The sequence below is a fragment of the Carassius auratus genome, chromosome 26 (assembly GCF_003368295.1).
Source record: "Carassius auratus strain Wakin chromosome 26, ASM336829v1, whole genome shotgun sequence".
Taxonomy (NCBI): domain Eukaryota; kingdom Metazoa; phylum Chordata; class Actinopteri; order Cypriniformes; family Cyprinidae; genus Carassius; species Carassius auratus.
This window is the reverse complement of record NC_039268.1, coordinates 13802190-13827352: the sequence shown is the minus strand read 5'-3', so window position 1 is coordinate 13827352 and position 25163 is coordinate 13802190. Positions and strand designations below refer to the sequence as shown.

The 25163-nt window shown below is 42.0% G+C and overlaps 1 protein-coding gene across 1 annotated transcript in view; it reads right to left on the bottom strand.

Annotated features, from left to right (window-relative positions):
* Positions 1-4482, bottom strand: part of LOC113043968 (vacuolar protein sorting-associated protein 8 homolog) — a 159301-nt gene extending 154819 nt beyond the window's left edge. The window contains 1 exon segment of the mRNA XM_074559808.1: positions 4459-4482. Coding sequence (XP_074415909.1) covers positions 4459-4482 — 24 coding nt within the window.
* Between the last annotated feature and the right edge of the window lie 20681 nt (positions 4483-25163).

Here is a 25163-nt window from a genome sequence, read left to right as displayed (position 1 = left end):
TCAGAGGACGGACTGATAAAAATAGAAGTGAGGAGACGGAACAGTGGGAGAAAGAGTAACTCAGAGTCAAAGGGCTATTCAATAAAAGCAGGTTGATTACAGCAACAGTGAGTGATTACAGTTTTTTTTTTTCAATTGCTAACAAGTGTTTACCAATATTTAAAGTACTTTTTCTAAACTATTAACACAGCAACACACCTACATCACACAATTAGCCAAATTGTTAATTTTCTGTCCAAAACCACATTTTGTTAAATAAATACAAGCTCTACATTTCAAAATTCTGAATATCTTTTTTCTACCTACAGTATACTAACTCTATCAAAACACTGAAAACCCAATTCAAAATCGAGTCATTTGGACAAAACATTAGCACTACTTTTCTATCCAATAGGAGCATATAGTCAATCATAGCATAGTGACTGTCAAAATACTAACAGTTGATGGCTTTACAAAAACTGCGTTACTTTATTTGTTTCAGTTCTACTTGCATAGACAATAGAAAAAAAAATTCATTGTTTATTTTTTTTAAATTCATTTTTTATGCAATTTAGTTACCTTCAACTGAAACCCATTTTACATTTTTAAGTGTTGAATGTGTTCATTCTTGGCAACATACTGTCTAAAACTGAATGAGTCATTAATTTATAAAATGTACAATGGAAAAAAAATAGTGTCCTCTGTGCAGAAATTCAATTGGAACCTTGATTGAAATTGCTCTCCAGTGGGTGTGGGTTGGATGTGGATGGTAGCTGATGCCGGAGATCAACAAAAATAACAACATACATGGCCTTTGGTTACTATGCAAGCTTGTTTCCGTCACAGGATAAAAAAGTAAAAACGTTAACTTTTTATCTCACAATTTGGACTTCTATTCCCGGAATTGCGGGAATATCAGAATTGTGAGATAAATTCACAATTGCAAGAAATAAAAGTAAGAACTGTGAGATTACGTAAAAAAGTCACAATAACCCTTTACCCTTACAGTAATATCCCATTGCAGACATAAGCTTTCATAGGTTTCACATGTGTAAGAGTGAAAAACGAACATAAAAATGCAGTCCAGCACATTCTTACCCACTCGCTTACCTCTTCTTCTCCCTTACTTATCTTCTTCTGATCCAACTACTACTCTCCCTCCTCCAACTATTCCTCTCCTTCTCCCAGACATTATTTTCCCTGTCTCCGATTCTTTGTGTTGTTCTCCATCCACAAACCACATTCAAAGAGGTCTTTTCTTACTTTACAATATGTTGATGTAATGGTAAGAGCATCAACACCTGACTATTCCTCCAACTGAGACTGGAATCAGCTATTTCTAAATATTTTAGTGATCTGTTACTTAAAAATGCTTATCAGTTGTTACAATATTTTTTATAGAGATTTTTTTCAATACTTCTGAGCTGCTGTTGCTGCAGAAGTAGTGGCTTTACACTATATTTAAAGTTTGCAACATTAGATCTCAATTTCTGTTGTGCTGTGTTTAAGCATTTGTATTAAAAAAAAAAAAACGGTTAGAAAGATCTATGATTTTGGTATGTGGTAAGCTTATATGAAAATAAAATGTAAGCATTTTAGAAACGTGTTAATTTACTGATAATTGTGTGAAAACAACAATTCTTATAAAGGTATGGTCATAACAGACTGATGTTGTGCTAATTGTGTATAGTGTTTTGAAAATGTGCCTACAGATTGGACAAAAGGATGTTAGCAATTATATATATATATATATATATATATATATATATATATATATATACAGTACAGACTACAGACCAAAAGTTTGGACACACCTTCTCATTCAAAGAGTTTTCTTTATTTTCATGACTTTGAAAATTGTAGACTCACATTGAAGGCATCAAGGGCTATTTGACCAAGAAGTAGAGTGATGGGGTGCTGCGCCAGATGACCTGGCCTCCACAGTCACCAGACCTGAACCCAATCGAGATGGTTTAGGGCTGAGCTGGACCACAGACAGAAGGCAAAAGGGCCTTCTCTTCTCCAAACTCTTTGAATGAGAAGGTGTGTCCAAACGTTTGGTCTGTACTGTATATATATATATATATATATATATATATATATATATATATATATATATATATATATATATATATATATATAGAACCCCAATTTCAGAGAAGTTGGGACATTTTGTAAAAATGCAATAAAATCAAGAATCGGTGATCTGTTCATTCTCTTTAACTTTTATTTAATTGACTAAAGTAAAAAGTTTTCACTGACCACTGTAAATGTATTTTGTAAATATAATTTTATTTTATTTTGATGGCTGCAACACATTCCAAAAAAGTTGTGACAGAGGCAAAATATCGAATATCCACATTAAACTGTTTTGAAACAGTTCACAGTAATCAGGTGAATTGGGGTATCACGTTTGGGTATAAAAGGAGCATCTCAGGATTTACAAGATCATGGCTCATCACTTTATGCGGTAACACTTTAGAATAAGGTTCCATTAGTTAATATTAGTTAACTACTTTCGTTAACATGAACTAAGCAAGAACAATCCTTCTACAGCATTTATTAGTCTTAGTTCATGTTAATTTCAACATTTACTAATGCATTATTTAAATCAAAAGTCGTGCTTGTTAACATTAGTTAATGCACTGTGAATTACCATCAACTAACAATGAATAACTGTATTTTCATTAACTAACATTAACGAAGATGAATAAATACAGTAATAAATGTATTATTCATTGTTTGTTCATGTTAATTAATACATTAACTAACATTAACTAATGGAACCTTATTCTAAAGTGTTACCCTTTATGCCAAATTTCCTCAGAGAGGTGTCTAACAAATCAAAAATCTCATTTTGAAATGCAAAATTGTAAAGAATTTAGGTCTTTCACCAACTACCACACGTAATATTGTGAAAAGATTCAAGGAATCCAAAGAAATCACAGTACAAGTAGGACAAGGCACTCAGATGGCATTACATAAAAAACCATTGTGCTGCAGTGTTAAATATAGCCACATGGGCTCAGGAGTACTTCAGAAAACTGCTGTCACTTAACACAATCTGTTGCTGCATCAAGAAATGCAAATTGAAACTCTGTTACTCTAGGAGAAAACTATAAATCAATTCTACACAGTGATGCCACTGGGTTCTCTGGACCAGAGCTCATCTCAGATAGTCAAAAAGACAGTGGAAAGGTGTGCTGTACTCAGATGAGTCCACATTTCAACTCGTTTCTAGGAAAAATGGATTTCGAGTTCTCAGTCCCAAAGACCAAACGGAACATCCAGACTTTCATCAGTGACAGATGCGAAAGCAAACATCTGTCATTGTATATGTGCAAATGGCATGGGTGACTTGCATATGTGTGATGGTACCATTGACATGAAGGCTTATAGGCTATTGGAGTTAAACAAAGAAATACTGTATACTTCCGTCAACATGGTGTCTTTCATTGGGAGTCCATGATTATTAGATCAATGCCAGCTCTCATTCTGCATGTGCTACTACAACAGCATGGTTTCTTAGACTCAACCAGCGTTGATGTGCTGACTGCCTGCGTGCCTGCAGTCCAGATCTGACTCCTATTGAAAATGTATGACCAGTCATGACCATCATAGACAGCTGAGCATCAGAAGCCTTGTTTCAAGAGAGACTAGAAAAAAATGTTGCTTGCAAAACTTTTTTACAATTGTTATTGAAAATGAATGTTGATGTGACAGTGTTAAATGTGCCTCTGTCCTAAAATTTTGGGAGTGTGTTGAAGCCATCAAAATCTAAATTTGTTCATATAACTACATTTACATTGGTCAGTGATAACTTTGAAAAGAATTTTCTTTGTACTTTTGTCAATTAAATAAAAGTTAAAGAGAATGAACAAATCACAGATTCTTGATTTGAATACATTTTAACAAAACTTCCCAACTTCTCTTGAATTGGGGTTATGTGTGTGTGTATATATAAGGTCACAACACATAATTTTTCTTTGGTCCCATTGAAGCACATAAAGATGCTTGCTCAAATATTACCAAAAAAGAAACATAAATACTCAAAATTACAGAAATGCATGTTTATTTCTCAGTTTTTTGCCTTTTTGCTAATAACGTTAGAAAATTGAAGAAAAAATAAACTTTTTCTATACACTACAGTGAACCTTTCAATTTATAAAGAAAATTATATCTGTAATAAATCTCTCAAAAATGAGCCCAGTTATTCCAAAAAGGAAATTTGGTTGTTAGTTTTTTATTATTGTTTGTTAGCACAATATCCATCTTTGTAGGCTATACAATGAACACATTTCTTGTTGCTTTGATACAAAATGCATACAGTTAACATCAATTTAAAATGTGTGAACTTCTTTTACACTCAAGCTCAACCAAGACCAAAACAATGTAATTTTACAGTCAAATATGTGCTTGTGTTGTCTCGTTCCCTTGCCCCGCCCCCTTGTTATCTTAGTTTTGTCATGATTGCCTTACCTGTGCCACTTGTTGTGTCTTCATTAGTCTTCCTATTTATATCCCCTTGTGTTCACTGTCCTGGGCGGTTCATTGTTTCTATATGTTTCCTTGTGAGATATTGTATCATTGTTACCCCTTGAAGAAGTCGTTATATTACCCATGAGTGTTTGTCTTTAGTAAGAGTTCCTGTGTCAAGAGTCTTTGTTTATCGTGTCAACCCAGTCTTGTTAAGTTATTTAGTATCTGCCCTAGTCGTTGTTTTCCCCCTCGTGAGTTTTGTTTTCCCCTTTTTGTCTACAATAAATCCTGTCTGCTATTGAGTTCATCCCTACCCTCCACATAACACTTACAAAAATAGAAGTTTGGGCAGATTAGATCACATATATTTATTTACTTTTTATTCTATTGTGGCTTTTTCTGTTCTGTAAATTTATATTTTGTTTTACAGTTTTTTTACAGACGCTTGGACACATTTCTCAATACTTAGATCACTTTTGCAAATTTCTTCACACAGTTCCCTATCTGTCGGTCACTACGAGTTATGTCGACCGACAAATGGGGTCTCACTTGGGAGGCCAATCATCTCTGATTTTAAGAGAAAACGCCAATGAAATTGGCAAGTGGATTAACACACCTGAGCCACTCCCCGTGCCAGCGGGTATAAATAAGGCGACAGGTGCATCCACTCATTAGGTTTTGCTTCGGAGCCGAGTAGTGGATGAAGAAACCTCTACAAAGCCATCATCTTTGTTTTGTTCTACTGTTCCTGGTCGGTGTGACGGCGCATTACAGCTGTGTCCCTGCGAGTCGGCGATTCCCCTGGGCGCTTCGGCTAAAAGAGACAGTTCTAAAAGAGCAAATCACGGACGATTCGCGTCTTTTTCAAGATGCCGTTTCGTCCGTGTCCTTCTGGATGCGGTCGTTTCCTGTCTTCGGTTGACGGTCACGAGCGTTGTCTGCAGTGTCTGGGCGTCCAACACGCTGAGGCTGCGCTCGTGGATGATTCATGCGTCTACTGTGGGCGTATGAACATGGCAGCGCTGCGATCGCGTCTCTCACTCCTCAAGGGGAGTGCAGCAGACCCCTCTGTCGCCACCCGTCCCGGTCTCTCTGGCTCGAGCAGAGGGCCGCCGGCTGGCGCTCTGGGAGATCTGAGGATCACAGTGAGAGCTTCTCCGCCGGGCCACGCCCCACGGACCTCTCACTCCTCACGCAGCGACTGTCCCGTGCAGCTGCCGATTGATTCTGCTGGGCCGTCTTACAGCGGTCCCAGCGTGTCTTTCGGTGCGCCGCCCGAGGACCAGATGTCGATTGCTGCATCGGGGGATGGGTTATCGACCTCTGAGGATGAAGGTTCGGCGGGGCTGCCCCCCTCGGGAGTTGTCGCCACTGCCGAATCGGACTTGGAGTTGTCGGCCATGCTTGCCCGGGCAGCCGTGAGTATCGGACTGGAGGTGACTTCACCGCCCAGTCCCGAGCCCTCACGGCTGGATGATTGGTTTCTCGGCGCGGGACGCGGCTCACAACCTCGTTCTGCTCCGGTGCCTTTCTTCCCGGAGGTGCATGAAGAGGTGACGAAGTTGTGGACGGCCCCTTTCACGGCCAGAAGCCGCTCTTCTCCCTCTTCCATCCTCACCACCCTCGATGGCGGGGCAGCCAGGGGGTACGTAGAGGTTCCCCAGGTGGAGAGGGCGGTTGCGGTGCACTTGTGCCCACAAAACGCCGCCACTTGGAGGAATCGTCCGCGCCTCCCGTCCAAGGCCTGTAAGCTGACGGCCGCACTCGCTGCCAAGGCTTACAGTGCTGCGGGCCAAGCTGCCTCTGCCCTGCATGCCATGGCTATCCTGCAGGTACACCAAGCCAAGGCACTCAAAACCATGCACGAGGGTGGTACCGACCCGGGGTTGATGCAGGAGCTGCGCACGGCGACCGACTTCGCCTTACGGGCAACGAAGGTCACGGCGCGGTCCCTCGGGAAGGCGATGTCCACGCTGGTGGTCCAGGAGCGGCATCTCTGGCTGAACCTGGCTGAGATGAGGGACATGGACAAAGCGCGCTTTCTCGACGCCCCCATCTCCCAGGCAGGCCTGTTCGGCGACACTGTCGAGGACTTTGCCCAGCAGTTCTCGGCGGTACAGAAGCAGACTGAGGCCATCCAGCACATCCTGCCCCGACGTGTCTCTCCGGCTGCCACCGTTCCGTCGCGGGTAGCGCCTCAGCCTGCTCGTCGCCGTGGGCGCCCCCCTGCGTCCTCTACGCCAGCTCCGCCCCGTGCTGAGAGTTCTTCGAGGCCGGCGCGTCGAGCCCCGCGCAGGAGAGCGGCGCCCCCCGTGTCACTCCCGGCTGCGAAGTCCTCCAAGAAGTCGACCAAGCGGCCCTGACACGGGCTTCCGGCACGACTCCCCATCGCTGCACCACTGCGGGTATGTCGACTGTCCCTTTGGTGCCACTTGTACGGTATCTGGGAGCGTGGCTTGCGCTGCCCAACCCGTCACGCTGGCTCATCCGGACGGTTCGACTCGGCTATGCGATTCAATTCGCCCGGCGACCCCCCAAGTTCAATGGCGTGCTCGAGACTTCGGTGGCAGTCCAGGACGCCCCTGTCTTGCGCGAGGAGATTGCTGTCCTCCTGGCGAAGGATGCAATCGAGCCGGTCCCTCCAGCCGAGATGAGGACGGGGTTTTACAGCCCTTACTTCATCGTGCCCAAGAAGAGCGGTGGCCTTCGACCTATCCTGGATCTGCGAGTCTTGAATCGGGCCCTACACAAGCTCCCACTAGTCCTCCCACTGCCAGCTGTACTATTCCCTGTCCCAGGCCCCCCTGGGCACAGATGCACTGGCACGGTGTATGTGGCTGCCATTGCAGCACATCACGATGCAGTGGACGGCCGGTCCCTGGGGAGGCATGACCTGATCGTTAGGTTCCTGAGGGGTGCCAGAAGGTTACATCCTCCTAGGACACCCCTGATTCCCTCCTGGGACCTCTCTATTGTCCTGGCGGGACTTCAGAGGGGTCCCTTTGAGCCGCTGGATTCGGTTGAGCTGAAGTTCCTGTCTCTCAAGACAGCGCTCCTGATCGCGCTCACTTCCATCAAGAGGGTCGGGGACCTCCAAGCATTTTCGGTAAGTGAAGAGTGCCTTGTGTTCGGGCCGGCCTACTCTCACGTTGTCCTGAGACCCCGGCCTGGATACGTGCCCAAGGTTCCCACCACTCCCTTCCGAGACCAGGTGGTGAACCTGCAAGCGCTGCCCCTGGAGGAGGCAGATCCAGCCTTGTCGTTGCTGTGTCCCGTAAGAGCGCTTCGCATATACGTGGACCGCACCCAGAGCTTCAGAAGCTCTGAGCAGCTCCTGGTCTGCTTTGGAGGTCAGCAGAAGGGGAAGGCTGTCTCTAAGCAGAGGTTGGCCCACTGGATAGTGGACGCCATCGCCTTGGCTTACCATTCCCAAGGCGAGCCGTGCCCCCTGGGGGTGAGGGCCCACTCCACACGGAGTGTGGCCTCCTCCTATGCGTTGGCGCACGGCGCCTCTCTGGCAGACGTTTGTCGAGCTGCGGGCTGGGCGACACCTAACACCTTTGCGAGGTTTTACAACCTCCGTGTAGAGCCAGTTTCCTCCCGTGTGTTGGGTAACAGGTAATTGGCGGGAAGGGCTGGCTGGGTGTCTCGCTTGCTGCGCCATTCCCCCTAACACGGGGATGTGAGCGCCTTCTTCTCCCAGTAGAGTTCCCCGGTTGGCGTACCCTGGTCGAGCATCCTCCAGCACCCTCGGCGTCAGACTTGGCGGAGCAGTCTGTAGCCAGGCCCAGTACTGGCGTTAGCATGCCCGGAGCCGGTCAGCCCCTGTACTGGGCTAGGTGTCCATATGGCTGGGTTCCCTGTGGGTAATCCCATATGTGTATTCTTCCACGGTAAGGTTTCCCTCTTGGCAAACCCGTGTCTTCCCTTGACAGATCGCTCTGTCGGTCTCTTCTGGCAGCCGTTCCATCCCTACTCCAAGGTAGGACCTGCCTCAGAGACCCTTTCCATATGTAGTACTGCCCCCTGGGTCAGTCCATATCGGTATATCCACATGTCACCTCCCTACGGGTAGGATGTGGTCTCCGTAGCGACCTTTCCTAAAGGCTCGCTTCCCCATTGTCTTGCCAGCTGAAAGAACAAATAGGGAAGATTTGAAGCAATCTTTCACTGAAGGTTGAAATCCCTTCCATTTACTTTATGTGGGCGGAACAGCAGCATGGCCTTCTGCAGGAGCGATGTACTCACCCTTTGGCCCCTTCGGTACCAAGGTCAGTGATTTGGCGCTGGGGCTTTGGAAAGGTTACGACCTTAAGCGTAGCTTTTGTGGCACGCCAAGGCTTGTCAACAATTGCAGCGCCTCAGGGTTGTGACGAGGTTCAGGTTATGGCGTTTTCCATAGGACCCCATTTGTCGGTCGACATAACTCGTAGTGACCGACAGATAGGGAACGTCTCGGTTACGTACGTAACCCTCGTTCCCTGATGGAGGGAACGGAGACGTTATGTCCCCATGCCACAACCTTGAACCATTCGCTGTTGCCGGGACACGTTCTCGGCTCCTCAGCGTAAAACCTAATGAGTGGATGCACCTGTCGCCCTATTTATACCCGCTGGCACGGGGAGTGGCTCAGGTGTGTTAATCCACTTGCCAATTTCATTGGCGTTTTCTCTTAAAATCAGAGATGATTGGCCTCCCAAGTGAGACCCCATTTGTCGGTCGACATAACATCTCCGTTCCCTCCATCAGGGAACGAGGGTTACGTACGTAACCGAGACGTTCTCCTAACCAACTTTCAGCTTGGCAAAGCAGTTCATTTCACATTCAAAATGCACTACAACTACCAAAACACTTTCTTCAGGTCTCAAATCAACTCATTCTTCCAGAACACTAGCAAAGGTTGACAGCCGATAAACATACTTTGTCAGCCACAAAACAATGACCTACAAAACACTAGCAACATGTATCATTATACAATGATTTCTTGTCAAGGACACATCTCTGTTTATAATTCACTGCAATACATGTTACTGGAAGGAATCAGACATGATGCAGAATTCGTCAGTATTTTATGTTGTTTATTTATTTTTATTTTTATTTTATTTTTTTGCACTGAGTAATTTCAAAATAGAAGAATTTGTATCCATACCATCCACTGATACAGATACAATACTAATGCTAATTTTCCATTTGGCCACAGGTTCTCATCCACATCACATCTAATGTCATCTAGGTACAGCTAGGAATACGTCTGATCCATCCCTGGCAATCTTCTGCTGATAGATCCAGGCATCCAGCATTCCTTGTGTCCAGGAGGGACATTTGATCATGTGGATGGTCATATTTGTAATTGTTTTTATAGCATTTAATTTTAAGATTTAAAAAATATTTCATTCAAATATTACTGTAGAAATTTAGCATATTGCTGTCTTATTCAGTTTTGTATTATGTTATTGTTCTGAACATAAGACGCTAGGACACATTTCTCAATACTTAGGTCACTTTTGCAAAACTCTTCACACAGTTCTCATAACCAACTTTCAGCTTGGCAAAGCAGTTCATTTCTCATTCAGAATGCACTACAACTACCAAAAAACTTTATTCAGGTCTCAAATCAACTCATTTTTTCCAGAACACTAGCAAAGGTTGACAGTCGACAAACACATTTTGTCACCCACAAAACAATGACCTAAAAAACACTAACAACATGTAGCATTAAATGTTTTCTTGTGTAAAACAAGGAGATATCTCTGTTTATAATTCACTGCAATATTTGTTACTTGAATGTATCAGACATGATGCAGAATTCGTCAATATTTTATGTCATTTATTCATTTATTTATTTATTTTTTTTGCAATGAGTAATTCCAAAATAGAGGAATTTGTATACACACCATCCACTGATACAGATATAATAGTAATGCTAATCTACAAATTGTCCAGTTGTTTTTATAGTATTTAATTTTAAGATTTAAAATATATTTCATTCAAATATTACTGTAGAAATGTAGCAAATTGCTGTCTTATTCATTTTTGTATTGTTATTGTTTTTGAACATCAGTTTAGCAGTTTTGAAAACAGTATGTAAGCATGTGCAAATTGGCCCATACCTACAAAGAGTTTTGGCAGTTGTTGTGTGTGAGTGAGAAAATAATTCATGAAATTTGAGAGATGTAGTCATTGAATGCATTTTGTGCCAAAGCAATGATAATTGATCCTCAGTTTAGCCCACATAGACTTCTGTTGTGCTCACTGTGTGAAGAGTTTTGCAAAAGTGACCTAAGTATTGAGAAATGTGTCCTAGCAATCTGTAAAAAACTGTAAATAAATGACAGCTATATTGCATTTTTTTTCTTGCGTTTTTGTTTTCGCTCCTTTTCTAATGTCCTGTTGCAAATAAAGTCTTTACTGCAGCAAATCTGTGTCTGTGTTTTTTTTTTTTTTTTTTTTTTTTTTTTACATAAACATTTTATAAAAGCTACTCTGAGATGGTCATTCATTTTTTGGATTGAATTTCTGCAGCAAAAGAAACAAAATGCATGCATTTACTAAACCCAACAAAATAAAAATATAGAGAGGCTTCAAAAGAAACGTCTCTAGGTTACGTTTGTAACCCTAGTTCCTCGAGGGAATGAGACGCTGCGTCAATGCGCTTTGGGGAACGCGCCCAGCGTGTGCGACTCTGAATATCGTGTGAAATCAGACCAATGGAAGAGCGTGACGTCACCGGCGGAGTGACGTAAGTGACCAGGAAACTATAAAAGCACGTGCCACACAGCTGGCGTCAGCTTCGAGTACCAGCAAGTGCTGGCAGGGGTGCCGGGGGTATGGCTCCGAGATGCAGCATCTCGTTTCCTCGAGGAACTAGGGTTACATACGTAACCTAGAGACGTTCCTCTTCAGGAACTCGAGCTGCGTCAATGCGCTTTGGGGAACGAGTACCAATGCCGCCAGACTACCAAACCTCTGCCTAGTGTGTATCCGAAGAGCACAGCTTAGGTCAGGAGGACTGAAGCGCCTGGAGTGACTGGCATGTCTAGGCCATAGAATTTAACAAACGTGGAGGGCGTGGACCATCCCGCAGCATTGCAGATGTCCAGCATGGACACACCTGCTAAGAAGGCCTTGGAGGCCGGCATACCCCGAGTAGAGTGAGCCTTGGCTCCCGACAGCGGGGGACGACCAGAGGACTCATAGGAATCGTTGATAGCCTCGACTATGCAATAGTCTGCTTAGAAGCAGGAGAACCCCTCTTGGGGGGACCGTAGCATACAAGCAATTGATCGGTCTTCCTCCACAGGGCAGCTCTGTGGACGTATGCGTCCAGCGCTCGAACTGGACACATACAATTTAGCTTCGCCTGGTCGGGCTCCCGAAAGGGAGGAGGACAGAAGGCCTGCAGCACTACAGGTTGTGGTGTAACAGAGGGAACCTTAGGAACATATCCCGCTCGAGGGTATATGAACGCTTTAGTCATGCCTGGTGCAAACTCAAGATAAGAAGGGGCCACAGAGAGGGCCTGAAGATCTCCTACTCTCCGCAGAGAGGTGATAGCCAACAGAAAGGAGGTTTTAAGTGTGAGATGTCTGTCTGATATCTTGAATAGGTTCAAATGGGGGTTTGCACATTGCCTCTAACACCACAAACAAGTCCCACGGGGGAATACGGGACCGTACTGGAGGCTTCAGCCTCAGCGCACCGCGGAGGAAACGTGTAACTAGGGGGTGTCTTCCCAAAGACTGGCCATCGTGAAGGGCGTGGTAGGCCGCAATAGCCACCACGTAGACCTTCAACGTGGAGTGGGTCAACCCTGCAGGGAGCCTAGCCTGTAGAAACTCCAGAACCCAACCGGGCAGTTTGCTGGGTCTAACTGGCAGTCTCTGCACCATGAGGTGAATAGTTTCCACCTCAGGGCGTACAGTTTCCTCGTTGAGGGAGCTCTGGATTGGAGAAGGGTCTCAAAAACCTCGGTTGAGAGACCAGCTGCTAACAGTTGTGCCCTCTCAGGGGCCAAACCCACAGCTTCCACAACTCCGGGCGAGGGTGAATTATTGTACCCTGCGCCTGCGAGAGTAGGTCTGTCCTGATCGGTATCTCCCATGGAGAGCCGTCGAGGAGTGAGACTAGATCTGAGAACCATACTCGGCCCGGCCAGAACGGTGCTACTAACAACAGACGGACCCCATCCCGGCGCACTCTCGCCAGAACTCCCCGGGAGCAGAGCAATAGGGGGAAATGCGTACAGACGAAGCCTCGGCCAGGTCTGTACCATAGCGTCCAGTCCCAAAGGAGCTGGATGAACTAGAGAGAACCAAAGGGGGCATTGTGACATCTCTTAAGATGCAAATAGGTCTACTTGAGCCCTGCCAAATACTCTCCATATCTGCTTCACTACTTCTGGGTGAAGTCTCCATTCCCCGGGCCTCGGCCCCTGCCTCGACAGTATGTCTGCTCCCATATTTTGTTTCCCAGGAATATATACTGCTCTTAATGAGAGGAGTTTGCTCTAGGACCACACCAGGATCTGGTGCGCCAGCTTGTACAAAGGGCGCGAATGCAGACCTCCCTGGTGGTTGATATATGAGACCACCGATGTGTTGTCGGTACGCACCAACACATGGTGACCCCTTAGGTCTGGGAGGAAGTGCTTCAGTGCACGATAAACTGCTAGCATTTCTAGACAATTGATATGCCATGTTAGATGGCGATCGCTCCACAGACCACGGGCAGGGTGGCCACTCATGACTGCACCCCAGCCGGTGAGGGATGCATCCGTCGCTAGCGTTACACGGCGACAAGGAGCTCCCAGCACCGGGCCCTGTTTCAAGAACCAAGGTTTCTTCCACATGTCTAAGACACGGAGGCAGCGCCGCGTGACCTTGATAGTGCGAAGTAGATTGCCCCTCGGGGAAAATCCCTTGGTCTTGAGCCACCACTGTAGGGGTCTCATGTACAGCAGGCCAAGAGGTATCACGTTGGACGCAGCTGCCATCAGACCTAACAATCTCTGAAATTGTTTGACAGTGAGTGACTGGCCTTCTTTGACTCTCTCGACTGAGATGCAGATCGACTCGATACGAGCAGGGGACAATCGTGCCTGCATCGCGGTCGAATCCCATACTACGCCTAGATAGGTGGTTCTCTGAACCGGAGAAAGCACACTCTTCTTGGCGTTCAGTCTCAAACCCAGCTCCCTCATATGTGCGAGGACGACATCTCGATGCCGAACCGCAACCTGCTCTGACTGAGCTAAGATCAACCAATCGTTGATATAGTTGAGAATGCGGATGCCCTGCATGCACAGGGGGACCAGAGCCGCGTCTACACATTTTGTGAACGTGCGGGGTGAGAGTGCAAGTCCGAAGGGAAGTACTCGATATTGGTAAGCTTCGCCCCCGAAAGCGAACCTCAGAAACTTCCTGTGTTGTGGAAGGATGGATATGTGGAAATATGCGTCTTTGAGATCTATTGTGACAAACCAGTCCTCGGACCTGATCTGCGCTACAACATGCTTGATTGTGAGCATTCTGAATTTTAGTCTCATAACTGAACGATTCAAGTATATAATCGGCGCAGCCCCCCATCCTTCTTTGGAACTATGAAATACCGGCTGTAAAATCCGGACTCCCTGCCCTGAGGAGGGACCACCTCGATGGCCTCCTTCTCTAATAGGGTTTTCACTTCCTGTTCCCTAACCAGACCCTGCCTGAGGCCGACTATTGTCTGAACGACCCCGTTGAATACTGGCGGCACGGAGCCGAACTGAATACGGTAGCCTTTTTCTACTGTGTGCAGCACCCATCGAGATACATTTGACAGAATTGACTGCGTCCAGTCGGCTGGATCGGGGCGTCCATGAGGCAGACCCTGTCCCGCTCTTTCATATCAGACAGGGTCAACCATAAGTGCCTCTCCGCGGCCACCATAGCTGCCATGGACCGCCCAATCGCTCGAGCGGTCTCCTTGGTGGCGCGGAGGGAGAGATCAGCGGTCCTTCTTAGCTCTGATATATCGTGGGACTTGATCTCCTCTCCCTCGTCTAGCTCCTTCAGCAGGTCGGCTTGGTACGCCTGTAACACCACCTTGGTGTGCAGACACGCACCAGCCTGACCTGCAGCCGCATACCTTTTGCCCACCAAAGCCGATGTTGCTGTGAGTGGCTTTGAGGGAAATGCCGGGGCCTTTAGAGATGTTGCCGCGCCAGGGGACAGATAGCTCGCAAGCGTCTGTTCCACCCGGGGCATCGCTTTATAACCGTGCTCTCCCATCCCCACTACGTTCCTATGGTAGTCTGACGAGGGGATGTAGAGACGGGCCAAGAATGGACTTTTCCATGACCTGGTGATCTCTTCATGCAGGTCGGGAAAGAATGGCAGGCCCCGGCTGGGAGGTGGCTGACTCGCGCGCAGGAAGCGTTCATCGAGCTTGCTTCTCTGCGGTTCAGCTGTTTTCTCGGCGGGCCAATCGATGTTTAATTTGGCCACCGCGCGAGTAACCACCTCCAAGAGCTCCTCATACTGCGGCGAGTGGGGTGGCGAATCCCTGTCGATTGACTCCACGGCAACCTCCTCGGAGGAAGAGAGGCGGAGCATCGACCCCTCTCCCTGAGTGGAAGGAACTGCTGAGCGTGCTTCCGACTCTAGGGATTGGGTGCCGGATCTGGCAGAAGTGGAAGGAGATAGGGACTGGCCCGTCTCCATTCCCTCCACCAGATCCACTTGCGAACCCCACGAGTGCAGCCGCCGTTCTGCCTCAGCAGAAGCAGGACCATCACCACGGGGAACGCTGGCGAAGGCCCCCTCCGGGAACGAAGCAGCCGCACCGACATACGCTCACAGTGCGGGCAGTCGGCCCCTCAAGAGCCGACTCAGCGTACTTCGAACCCAGGCAAACCACGCAAAGGCTGTGTGTATCCCCACCCGTTATATATCTTGAGCAGGGAGGAACACACAACCTATAGCGCGATTTGGAATCGCCATCAGTGTGTTTGACTTTCGCCTTGCTCTTTGGCATGTCTAGGAGCTCTTAAACTGGACAGACAACAGTAAATAAGACTCACAGACAAACAGTTTGACATTCACAGACAGAGCGCTTGCTGAAAGACGCGAAGCTGACGCCAGCTGCGTGGCACGTGCTTTTATAGCTACCTGGTCGCTTACGTCACTCCGCCGGTGACGTCACACTCTTCCATTGGTCTGATTTCACACGATATTCAGAGTCGCGCACGCTGGGCGCGTTCCCCAAAGCGCATTGACGCAGCTCGAGTTCCTGAAGAGGAACTACAGTGCAAAACACAATCTATGATCAATAGAATATACTGTCTATTATATGAGGGCAGACCTGACACATAAAATAATGCAGTTTCTGTAATTTCAGCTGATGATAGTGTTTTTTTGTCATTGTGTTATGATTGACTAAATCTTCCTGTTGGAAAAGTACAAGTTTTAGTGTTTTGAATAATTCAATGTGTGATTTTGAGCATGAAATTAACCGTTTTGCCAATTGTGTGTTGGTGCATTAAGAGTTTAGGAAACTTGTTAAATGTATTGAAAAAACTGTCATAGCGATTGTAAAAAACTGTAAAGTCAAAATGAACAGCTGTTCATATTGTGAATTGAAGCAAAAATATGTACCCTGTATTTTATTTCTTAGCTAATGATAAACAGCTGATTGAAGTTTTGCAAATATATAAGCTGATTACCAACTAGGAAGTACTCAGGTGTTGATGTTCTTTCAATTGTATGATCATATGATATAAAGTAAAAGAGGACCTCTTTGGGTTGATCTTGTGTGGAAAAGTGCACTCCAGCTTAAATGTGGGATTTTAGTAAATGCTGCGTGCCAAGACATTACATCTGAACAATACCAGAAGGGGATATAAGGCATACCCAAAGATACTTCCCAAGATGCCTTGCCCGAGAAGATTTCAGGTTAAAAGTAGAAGACTGGGCAGACAAGATCACATTTTATTAATTTATTTGTTTATTAAATACTTCTGTGCCTTTTCCTGTTTTACTTTTTATGTATATTTAGTATTTTCACATAATGACATAAATTATAAATAAATGACAGCTATATTGCTTTTTTTTTTCTTGTATTTTGGTTTTCGTTCCTTTTCTAATGTCCTGTTGCAAATAAAGCATTTACTGCAGCAATTCTGTCTCTTTTTTCCCCACATAAACTGTTCATTCTATAAATCTACTCTGAGATGGTCATTCAATTTTTGTACTTAATTTCTGCAGCAAAATAAACAAAATACATGCATTTACTAAACCCAAAAAGAAATGACTAATGCAGTATACTTTCTATTGTATAAGGTCAGACCTGACACCTAAAATAATGCAGTTTCTGTAATTCCATTTGATGTTAGTGTTTTTTATGATATTGTGCTATGACTGACTAAATGTTCCTGATGAAAGAGAACATGTGTTAGTAGAAAATTTTAGAAAATTTTATTTTAAGACATGTTTGCGGTGTTTTGATAGATGTAGTATATCGTGTAATGTATTATTGTAATTTGAAAATTAGTGTTGGAGTTTAGTTTGCAATGTGTGACTTTGAGCATGAAATTAACCGTTTTGTCAATTGTGTATTGTAGGTGTGTTGGTACGTTAAGAGTTTAGGAAACTTGTTAGAAGTATTGAAAAAAACTGTCATAGTGATTGTAAAAAACTGTAAACTATGTTAAAATAAATGTTACTGGAATCATTTGAGGAATGTTTCATTTGGATAGAACATATTGTCTTTCTTAACGCTGTAATGCACCTTCCTAAGCAAAATCAATTCCTAAGCAATCGATGCCAACTAATTTAGTGCCTTCACTTTAGACAGTGCCTTTGTAACGTCCAACGTAAGAGGCAGCATGTTAAGAAGCTTCCTAAGGGACACTTCGGGGAACACGCTTAGGAACATAAACAACTTTGGTAAGAATTTTTTGGGGGGGAACCGGGCCCAGTTCAGTATGAGATTGAGGTGTACAACTTGTGTTTCAGTATTTACTGCACATATATAGTATATAAAATATAAAAGTTCTCTCATCTGAATTACTGCTACTGTTCTGTCGTCCTATTTTATTTGTATTGAAAGCCTGTAGATGGCATGAAGGCCAGCTGTCCTCATGCATGAGAACATGATCAAACAAAGGGCTGTGTATTTCATCAGATTTTACCCTGTCCCATTCAGTTTTCTTCCTCTTTGTCTCCACTAGTAGGATTCCTTTTCCACATCACATAATCACCTGTGCTCCTTTTTATATCATCCTGAGGTTCTGACTGCTGTGCCATCAGTTTTGCTACTTAATGTTTACACATGGACAAATGTGTGCTATTGTGACTCTTGAGTTAATTGTATTGTGTGTTTGTGTTTTCTGAATGAGAACCTGGTTAAACCTGTTCAAAATTAGGGCATGTTTGTGTAGATTTTTGCTGAAAACACTGAGCAAACTGAAACTTATGTGAAAACAAGTGTAATGTGTTAAATGTTTTGAGAAATGTGTCTTTTTTTCGAAAACTGAATGAATGGTTTAGAAAATTGGGCCAAATGAATCAGTTATAGTATGTTAGCAATCGAGAAAAACTGTAACAGACTGGAGTCATGTGGATTATTTTTGTGGATTTCTGTGATGTTTTTTTTTCAGCTGCTTGGACTCTCATTCTGACGGCACCCATTCACTGGAGAGGATCCATTGGTGAGCAAGTGATGTAATGCTAAATTTTTCAACATCCATTAAAATAATCTCATCTACACATTGAATGGCCTGAATTGAGTAAATCTTAATCAGATTTTAATGTCTGTGTAAATTATTCCTTTAAGGCATAAAGCAAAAATTCATAATATAGATTTACTGCAGGGGGCGTGCAACTAAACATGTCTTATGGCAAATGTCAACATCATTATCTCAATTCACTTCAAGACAAAACACCATAGGAGAGGGGAAGGAAACATACATTTCCAATCAAAACTCATCAAGACAGAATAACTCACTAAATGTTATGTAAAACAGAGAAACATTCCCCCAAGGGAATCAGATATCATTTGATCTGGCTGAACGAAGAGAGCTGTTTAATTTATGAAGAATTCTCTAGTAGATTGTTAATTGAGCAGGGCCAGTTTTTCACACAGGACCGCGATACTTGCAGCACTAATTGGCCCTCCAATGTCCCTAGAGGAACAGAAGGAATAAGGTGTGTGTGTGTGTGTGTTTATAAGTAAGTGTGAGTCAGAAAGAAAGCAACAGAGGGAAAGGCAGACAGAAAGAAAGAGCACACGCATTATAATTTCAACCAAAGACTGAAGCAGGCAAACCCATCGCTCCTTCAAAAGACCTGCTTGCTCAAAAATCTGGTTCACAAGTTCATAAGACATTGATGTTTTTGCAATATACTTCTTATATGATGCAATGCATAATAGAATGTGTTTCACAGGAAATGTGTAAGTGTAGTGCAAATAGCAAACAATACATTTTTAATCACCAAGTTACAGTATGTCAGTATATGTCCATATCAGTGCCCGACAATAAGTATTTTTTTCCTAAACACTCCTTGAAAATTTTGCTAAATACAGTCATCACATCATAATTACTGTATTGTTGACTGTATTGTTGTGTTTAAATGCACAAAACTTACAAATATTAATTAGTCCTTAAGCATCCAGTAAACATGATCATTACTCAATAAAGCCAAATACTTAAATAGCTAACATAATCATTTAGGCTCATGTTAATTGTTTAAGTTCAACTAAATGCATTTTAGTTGTAAGGAGAAGACTGAATTTATTTTACACTGACATACATAGCATCAAAACTGATTTAAAAAATAGAAAATCATGACCTACATTCTGTAATTCATTGCACTCTTGTCTGTCAAGGGCCCGAATAAGAATTAAATAAGAATTTAAGTTTCACTCTGCAGAATTAAATGCAGCATGACAAATGGCACAAGTGAGCATCTCGAAGAGAATAGCACACTACAGTACAACAGTATAACAGTATTATTACTAATGCAAAATCACATACTGTCAAACCTGTAATTGAATCTAATTAAATTACAGGCAGGTGTGTTTGAGCAGGGTTTAAGCTAAATGCTGCAGGAAGGGAATCCCTGTTCTGTAGTATGAATCCAACCCAGACATCCACCATGCTAGCATTTTCATGTGACTTACAATATAACTGGTGATTCCTCTCCCAAGGCCTTATTGGATAGAAAAGTGTCCTTTGTAAGCATACTTCATTCATACATACTTCTCACCTAATGAAGTCTAATTTATTTTTTTATTTTTTTTGTTGTTGGCCTATATTGTAAGGAGGTGCATAAATACAGAGACTGCCTGGCAACATCTAATATGTAACACCCATTTTTCATTACCCAGTGAGTTTATTTTCACCACAGTAAGAAAAATAAAACACTTCATGAATGTATATGTGAGTAAAATTTGTTTCTAAATCTCATTATTTAATCATATATAGTTAAATAATCCACTCCAGATATTCCTATCGTCACTCTTCAGTCTCTGCTACCATCTGATTATTTTAACCCTTTAAAAAAAATCAACTGTACATTTTAGACTAAAGGATTAGCCAAATATAGACTTGATTTGTATAGTAAACATGATCAATTTCTTATCATGTATCTTGTAACTTAAGCAAAACAGTCTTAAAAGGAAACCAGTTTTTTTTTATACTAAACCACGATACTGAGTATCACTCTGCTCTGATTTCTGATTCTAGAAAGAGCAAATGACACCTGGATCCATTTGTCACTTCTTAGAGAAGTGTGCTTCTTTAAGCTGAAAGAGAGCACGATTTCTACAGAACTCTAAGAATCTGTCAGTCACATGACTGAACTTAAGCTTTTTCCTATAACCTCAGCCAACAGTTCCTGAGCCGAACAGACCATTAAATCCAGAGACCTGATCTCTTTTGTATCTTTCTAAGAATGTATGTTTGTGTGTACATATGCCAGTGTGTACATACAGTATGTTTGTGCTCAAATATTCAGTAGACATGTATGAGAGTAGAGCAGCTCCTCGGTTAGATCTGAGATAATCCTCCTTCAAAATACCTTTTCCAGCTGAATGCGTCTCTCTTCTTCACAGCTTAGCTTGTCAAAGAAACCTGTCTGCACATCAATGCTCACAGCTGGGTGCCTCTTTACATATGTGCTGGGATTCTCTCCCGAGCTGCAATGACTAAAGCCTACAGTATATGTCTTCATTGTTTCACACTGGTCTCTTTACTGATCAGCGAAGATAGAAAATGTCTACGAGTGTTTGCAATTGCTTACGGAAAAAAAGCTTTAACACAAGGCAACACAGCATTCTTTTAAGATACTAAATATCATTATTGCCTTCCCTTTACCAAAATGTGTTTACTATGTAGACAGAACTAGTAACTAGATCTCACTAAAGTACATCTCAACACATTTATTTAATGGTTATGCTTTTTTTTTTTTTTTGATTTATTCCATCAGAACAGTCTTGGGGTTCAAGTTTTTTTTTTTTACAATTTGTTTTGTGTATTTAATTTTCTTATTTGAAAATCTGAAAATGTATATCTGGTTGTTAATGAAGAAATCTGTGGACACCATAATTCATTTAGACTGAGATTACAACACATTTTTATTGTAAAGACCTGGAATAGAAGTCATATTGTCATTGCTGGTATTGTTGATTTTACTCTTTTTTGTAGTTCATGACATGCATAAATAACAACAACAACAACAAATAGGACAAACAGTATTGATTTTAGGAAGTTAGGAAACAATAAATTCAGTTATAATTACAACTTCAATTTCATCTATAAAACAGCTCTTTAGTATAGTGTCATTATTAATAATAATAACAACAACAATTCAACAATTCAGTCGATATAAGTGCTTGCATATTTTTAATGATGTGAGATGTATTTTATATAATCTACAAAAATCAGATGACATCTTAATTCATAATGTTTTTTTTTTTTTTCTATAACACATAAATAGTGGATGTTGGTATTTCACTTAGTACTGTATCATATCAGTACATGATTAGCTAATACCAAAATATGCTACAAGTTAGTTAATGCATGTTCTTAATGGGAGCATCTTCATCGATCTTCCCCCATCCATTACTAGCACAAAGGCCATAGAGAAATTAACAAATATGAAACTGTAATATATATAGTTATTTAGATTTGTCATGTGAAAGGTGGTGTACTGAACAAATATCTAGGCTGGTAATCAGAGAGCTGCACACAAAACGTCCATGAGAAGATGCACATACAGTATCTGCTAAATGACTGCTTGCATTCAAAAATGATCTTTGTTTTTGTTTATCACACTCTTCTCCATTGAGTCATAAATTGCTCTCTCTCTTTGTCAATCATTTGTGAACTTCTCACTCTGCTAACAAAAGCCAGTCAAACTGAGCCATTGGTTCACACATGACTAGCTCTCTTAGCCTTGGTTTGGGCTTTGCGTGACTCTTTATCCCTGGTTTACCTTCTTCTGTCTCCATGGCTTATCTTCACAGAAGTGTGGAAGAGGCTGTGAGCCACTGCAGCTCCTCCTATAGAACATCCACGAAGCCATTTGTTACAATTCATGGCTTTCGGTGAAATCTGCTAGAGCTCTAGATGTAGTTGCTATGTATGTGCATGTGAGTGTGATCTGGACAGTGAGACAAATTAATTAAATGTGGTAAAAAGATATTGACCATATTTTAAAATCTTGCACAGTTTCTGTTTTCATAATTAATGACAAAATGTACTAAACATTTACTCACTCTCTTAGGTAATCCAAGATGTAGATAAAATTGTTTCTTAATGGGAACAGATTTTCTTTTAATTTTGCTTCACTTACTTACTAATGGATGCTCTGCAGCGAATGGGTGCCATCAGAATGAGAGTCCAAATAGTGCATAAAAACATTGTATTAATCCACATGTAATCTACATGACTCCAGTCTATCAATTAATGTCTTAAGTGGGAAGTTGCATGTTTGTGAGAGATAAATCCATCAATAACATTAAACTATTGCTTCTGGCCAAAAAAGTAGCCTTCCAATGAAAAAGTGAATACTACATTGACCTCCCACATCAAAATCCACCAACATATTTTTTTCAATTGTAAACAGTCTTTGATCTGTGCATATTTCTCTCCTAAATCAGATGAGAACAGCATGAAAAGCAGGATAGAGGACTGACATTTTGGTCAGACACAACAACGACAGTTCAGTGACAATGACAAACATGCAGCTTTCACTGTACAATTTTCTTTTGTTGTTGTAGTTTTTTTTTTTTTTTTTTTTTTACTTCAGAAGTCACTGTGGAAATCACAGTAATTGATTATGGAATGTTGTGAGCTGTTTGGACTCTCACTGAAGGCAAAATTCACTATAGAGAATCCATTGGGTAGCAAGCGATCACACAAACACACACACATAAAATAATAATAATAATAAAAATTTTCTCCAAATCTGTTCCCATGAAGAAATAAACTCATCTTAATCTTGAAAGACCTGAGATTGAGTCGATTTTTGCTAAATTTTTAATTGAAACTACTACTAAAACAAAACCAAATGTGAAACAATATTGTCTCAACAAAATGATACTAGATACTGTAAATATGACACGTTCATATTTTAGCTACTTTGTTGAATGCTGTTCAAGCATTTTTGCAATGTTGTGTTAATAAATGCCAGTCATATCCCGAAGCCAGTTAGCTCAGGAATCTCATGGGATATTTACATTTTTATTTTTATTTTAAATCAAATTTATTTCCAGTTTTTTATGATTGTTTAGACACAAATTTAAAAACAAGGCTCACTTTGTCAAAACTCTACACACAATTAACACATCCACACACACAAGTATAAGAACATTTCAGATCTTTTGCAAAACGAAGCACTTCATTCAAAACTTTACAATAGTTTAACAAAACCCAATTTTGGTACCATATGGTTCACACGTGGTTCATACAGTTGGATTCTGTTTGAACAACTTAGACACTGCTGGGCACAATCTTAAACACTTTTAACATTTATATTTTTGATTTTGAATTAACATTTATATTTGTATTTTTAGATATTGTTAAAGTACATGAATATATTGATCAAACACAACACATGAGACAAGTACTGCACATATTTAAATAATGATAAAATAATTATTTCTCACCACATTGTAAAATATTTTAGTACATCATTGCAATAAGGCTGCATTTTGCACTAAAAATCAGGACGTATTCCAAAGACAATATACAGTAGAACATAAACTTTTGTGGAGATGAGTAAACAACAGCTTAGCATCATCTCTTCATAGTGCTGGGTATGGCCACTTCATCCATTTCACAGTCAATGTCCTCCCTTGCAAAACAGTGAGAGAAGAATCTTCTCAAATGGCAAATCCATCCTTACACAGACTCTGCATATGTTAGGTCACAGGCCTCCTCTATTGCTTGAATGAGGGGTATAACACAGGGTCAGAGATAATAAACCTTTTTTACTGCCATGCAGAAGGGGAAAAGTAAAGAAAGGGATAGTGTTGTGGGAGGTACTGGAATAATGAGACCTGACACCTAGTCTGTCCACTGCTTAGTCTGTCTAAAAATGTATGTGGTCATACGAGTTGTAAGGACCTATTTTGGCATGCCAGTGGAGGACCCCATTCTGCGTGATTGCAGCATATATAGTGATGTTACCACCACGTTGACCCGGGACATTCAAAAGAGATCTCTGGCCAAAAATGTTCCTCCCCATTCCACTTCCTGCACCACTGCCCCATTCACTTGTTAACTTTTTATAGTGCTTACACCTTGATTGTTGAGTTTACAGTTAAGAAACTAAGTGTCTGCACATCTGATGGCCATTTTTGATCAGTAGATTCATGTGTAGTATTTTGGAAAGCAGTGTCTTGAAATGGCAAAGAAGTGACATTATGTTAAATTTCCATGTCTAATGTAGAGAAGTGTGTTTAGTGTTTTTCAAAAAATGTGAGGTTGAAAATGTGCTTATAGTTGTGCAGATCTGGGCTGAGGTTTTGCTCTTTGAGTGTAAGGTTTCACTAGCTGTGTTATTTTTAATTTGAGTGTGTAAGCAATTGTAAAAAACTGTGAAATGCCTGCGCCTTTTGTTAAGATAAATAACCAATGAAACTCCTGAAACCCAGGGGACAATTCCCAATAAATGTTTAAATAACACATTTTTGTTTTGTCTTTTTGAGCCTAGTCGTAAGGAAACTTCTTGGCATGTACAGCAGAAATGCTGAGATTTCCAAGTTGAATTTCTCCTTCACATCACGGGTGAAATGGCTCACAGCCAGTGAAAGATACAGGCCAGGCTGCCAGGGACGGTTAGTGTTTCTGCAAGACAAATGTCTCTATCTATTCTGTGTATTTCCCTCAATTGTCTCAACTTGTCGAGGAATTTATACTTTGCACTGCTTGGGCATTTCTTTACCCTGCAGGAAAAAGCTATACTCTTCTTTTCTTGATAAGCAGAATTTACTTGGCCGAGATTGTTTATTTTATCATTTGGTCAGTATAATATTTATATCAGATTTTTGGTCAATTAAAAAATTATAGCTGTTTCCTTAAGGAACTACATGATTTAAACCATTAATATTTCTTAAACCTTTAGTTGGTGTAGCCTAATGTTTGCAGGTTGTGTTAATGATGTAAAATCATATTATTGACCTCAATAAAACTAGATATTGCTTGATAAATGAAAAAGCAG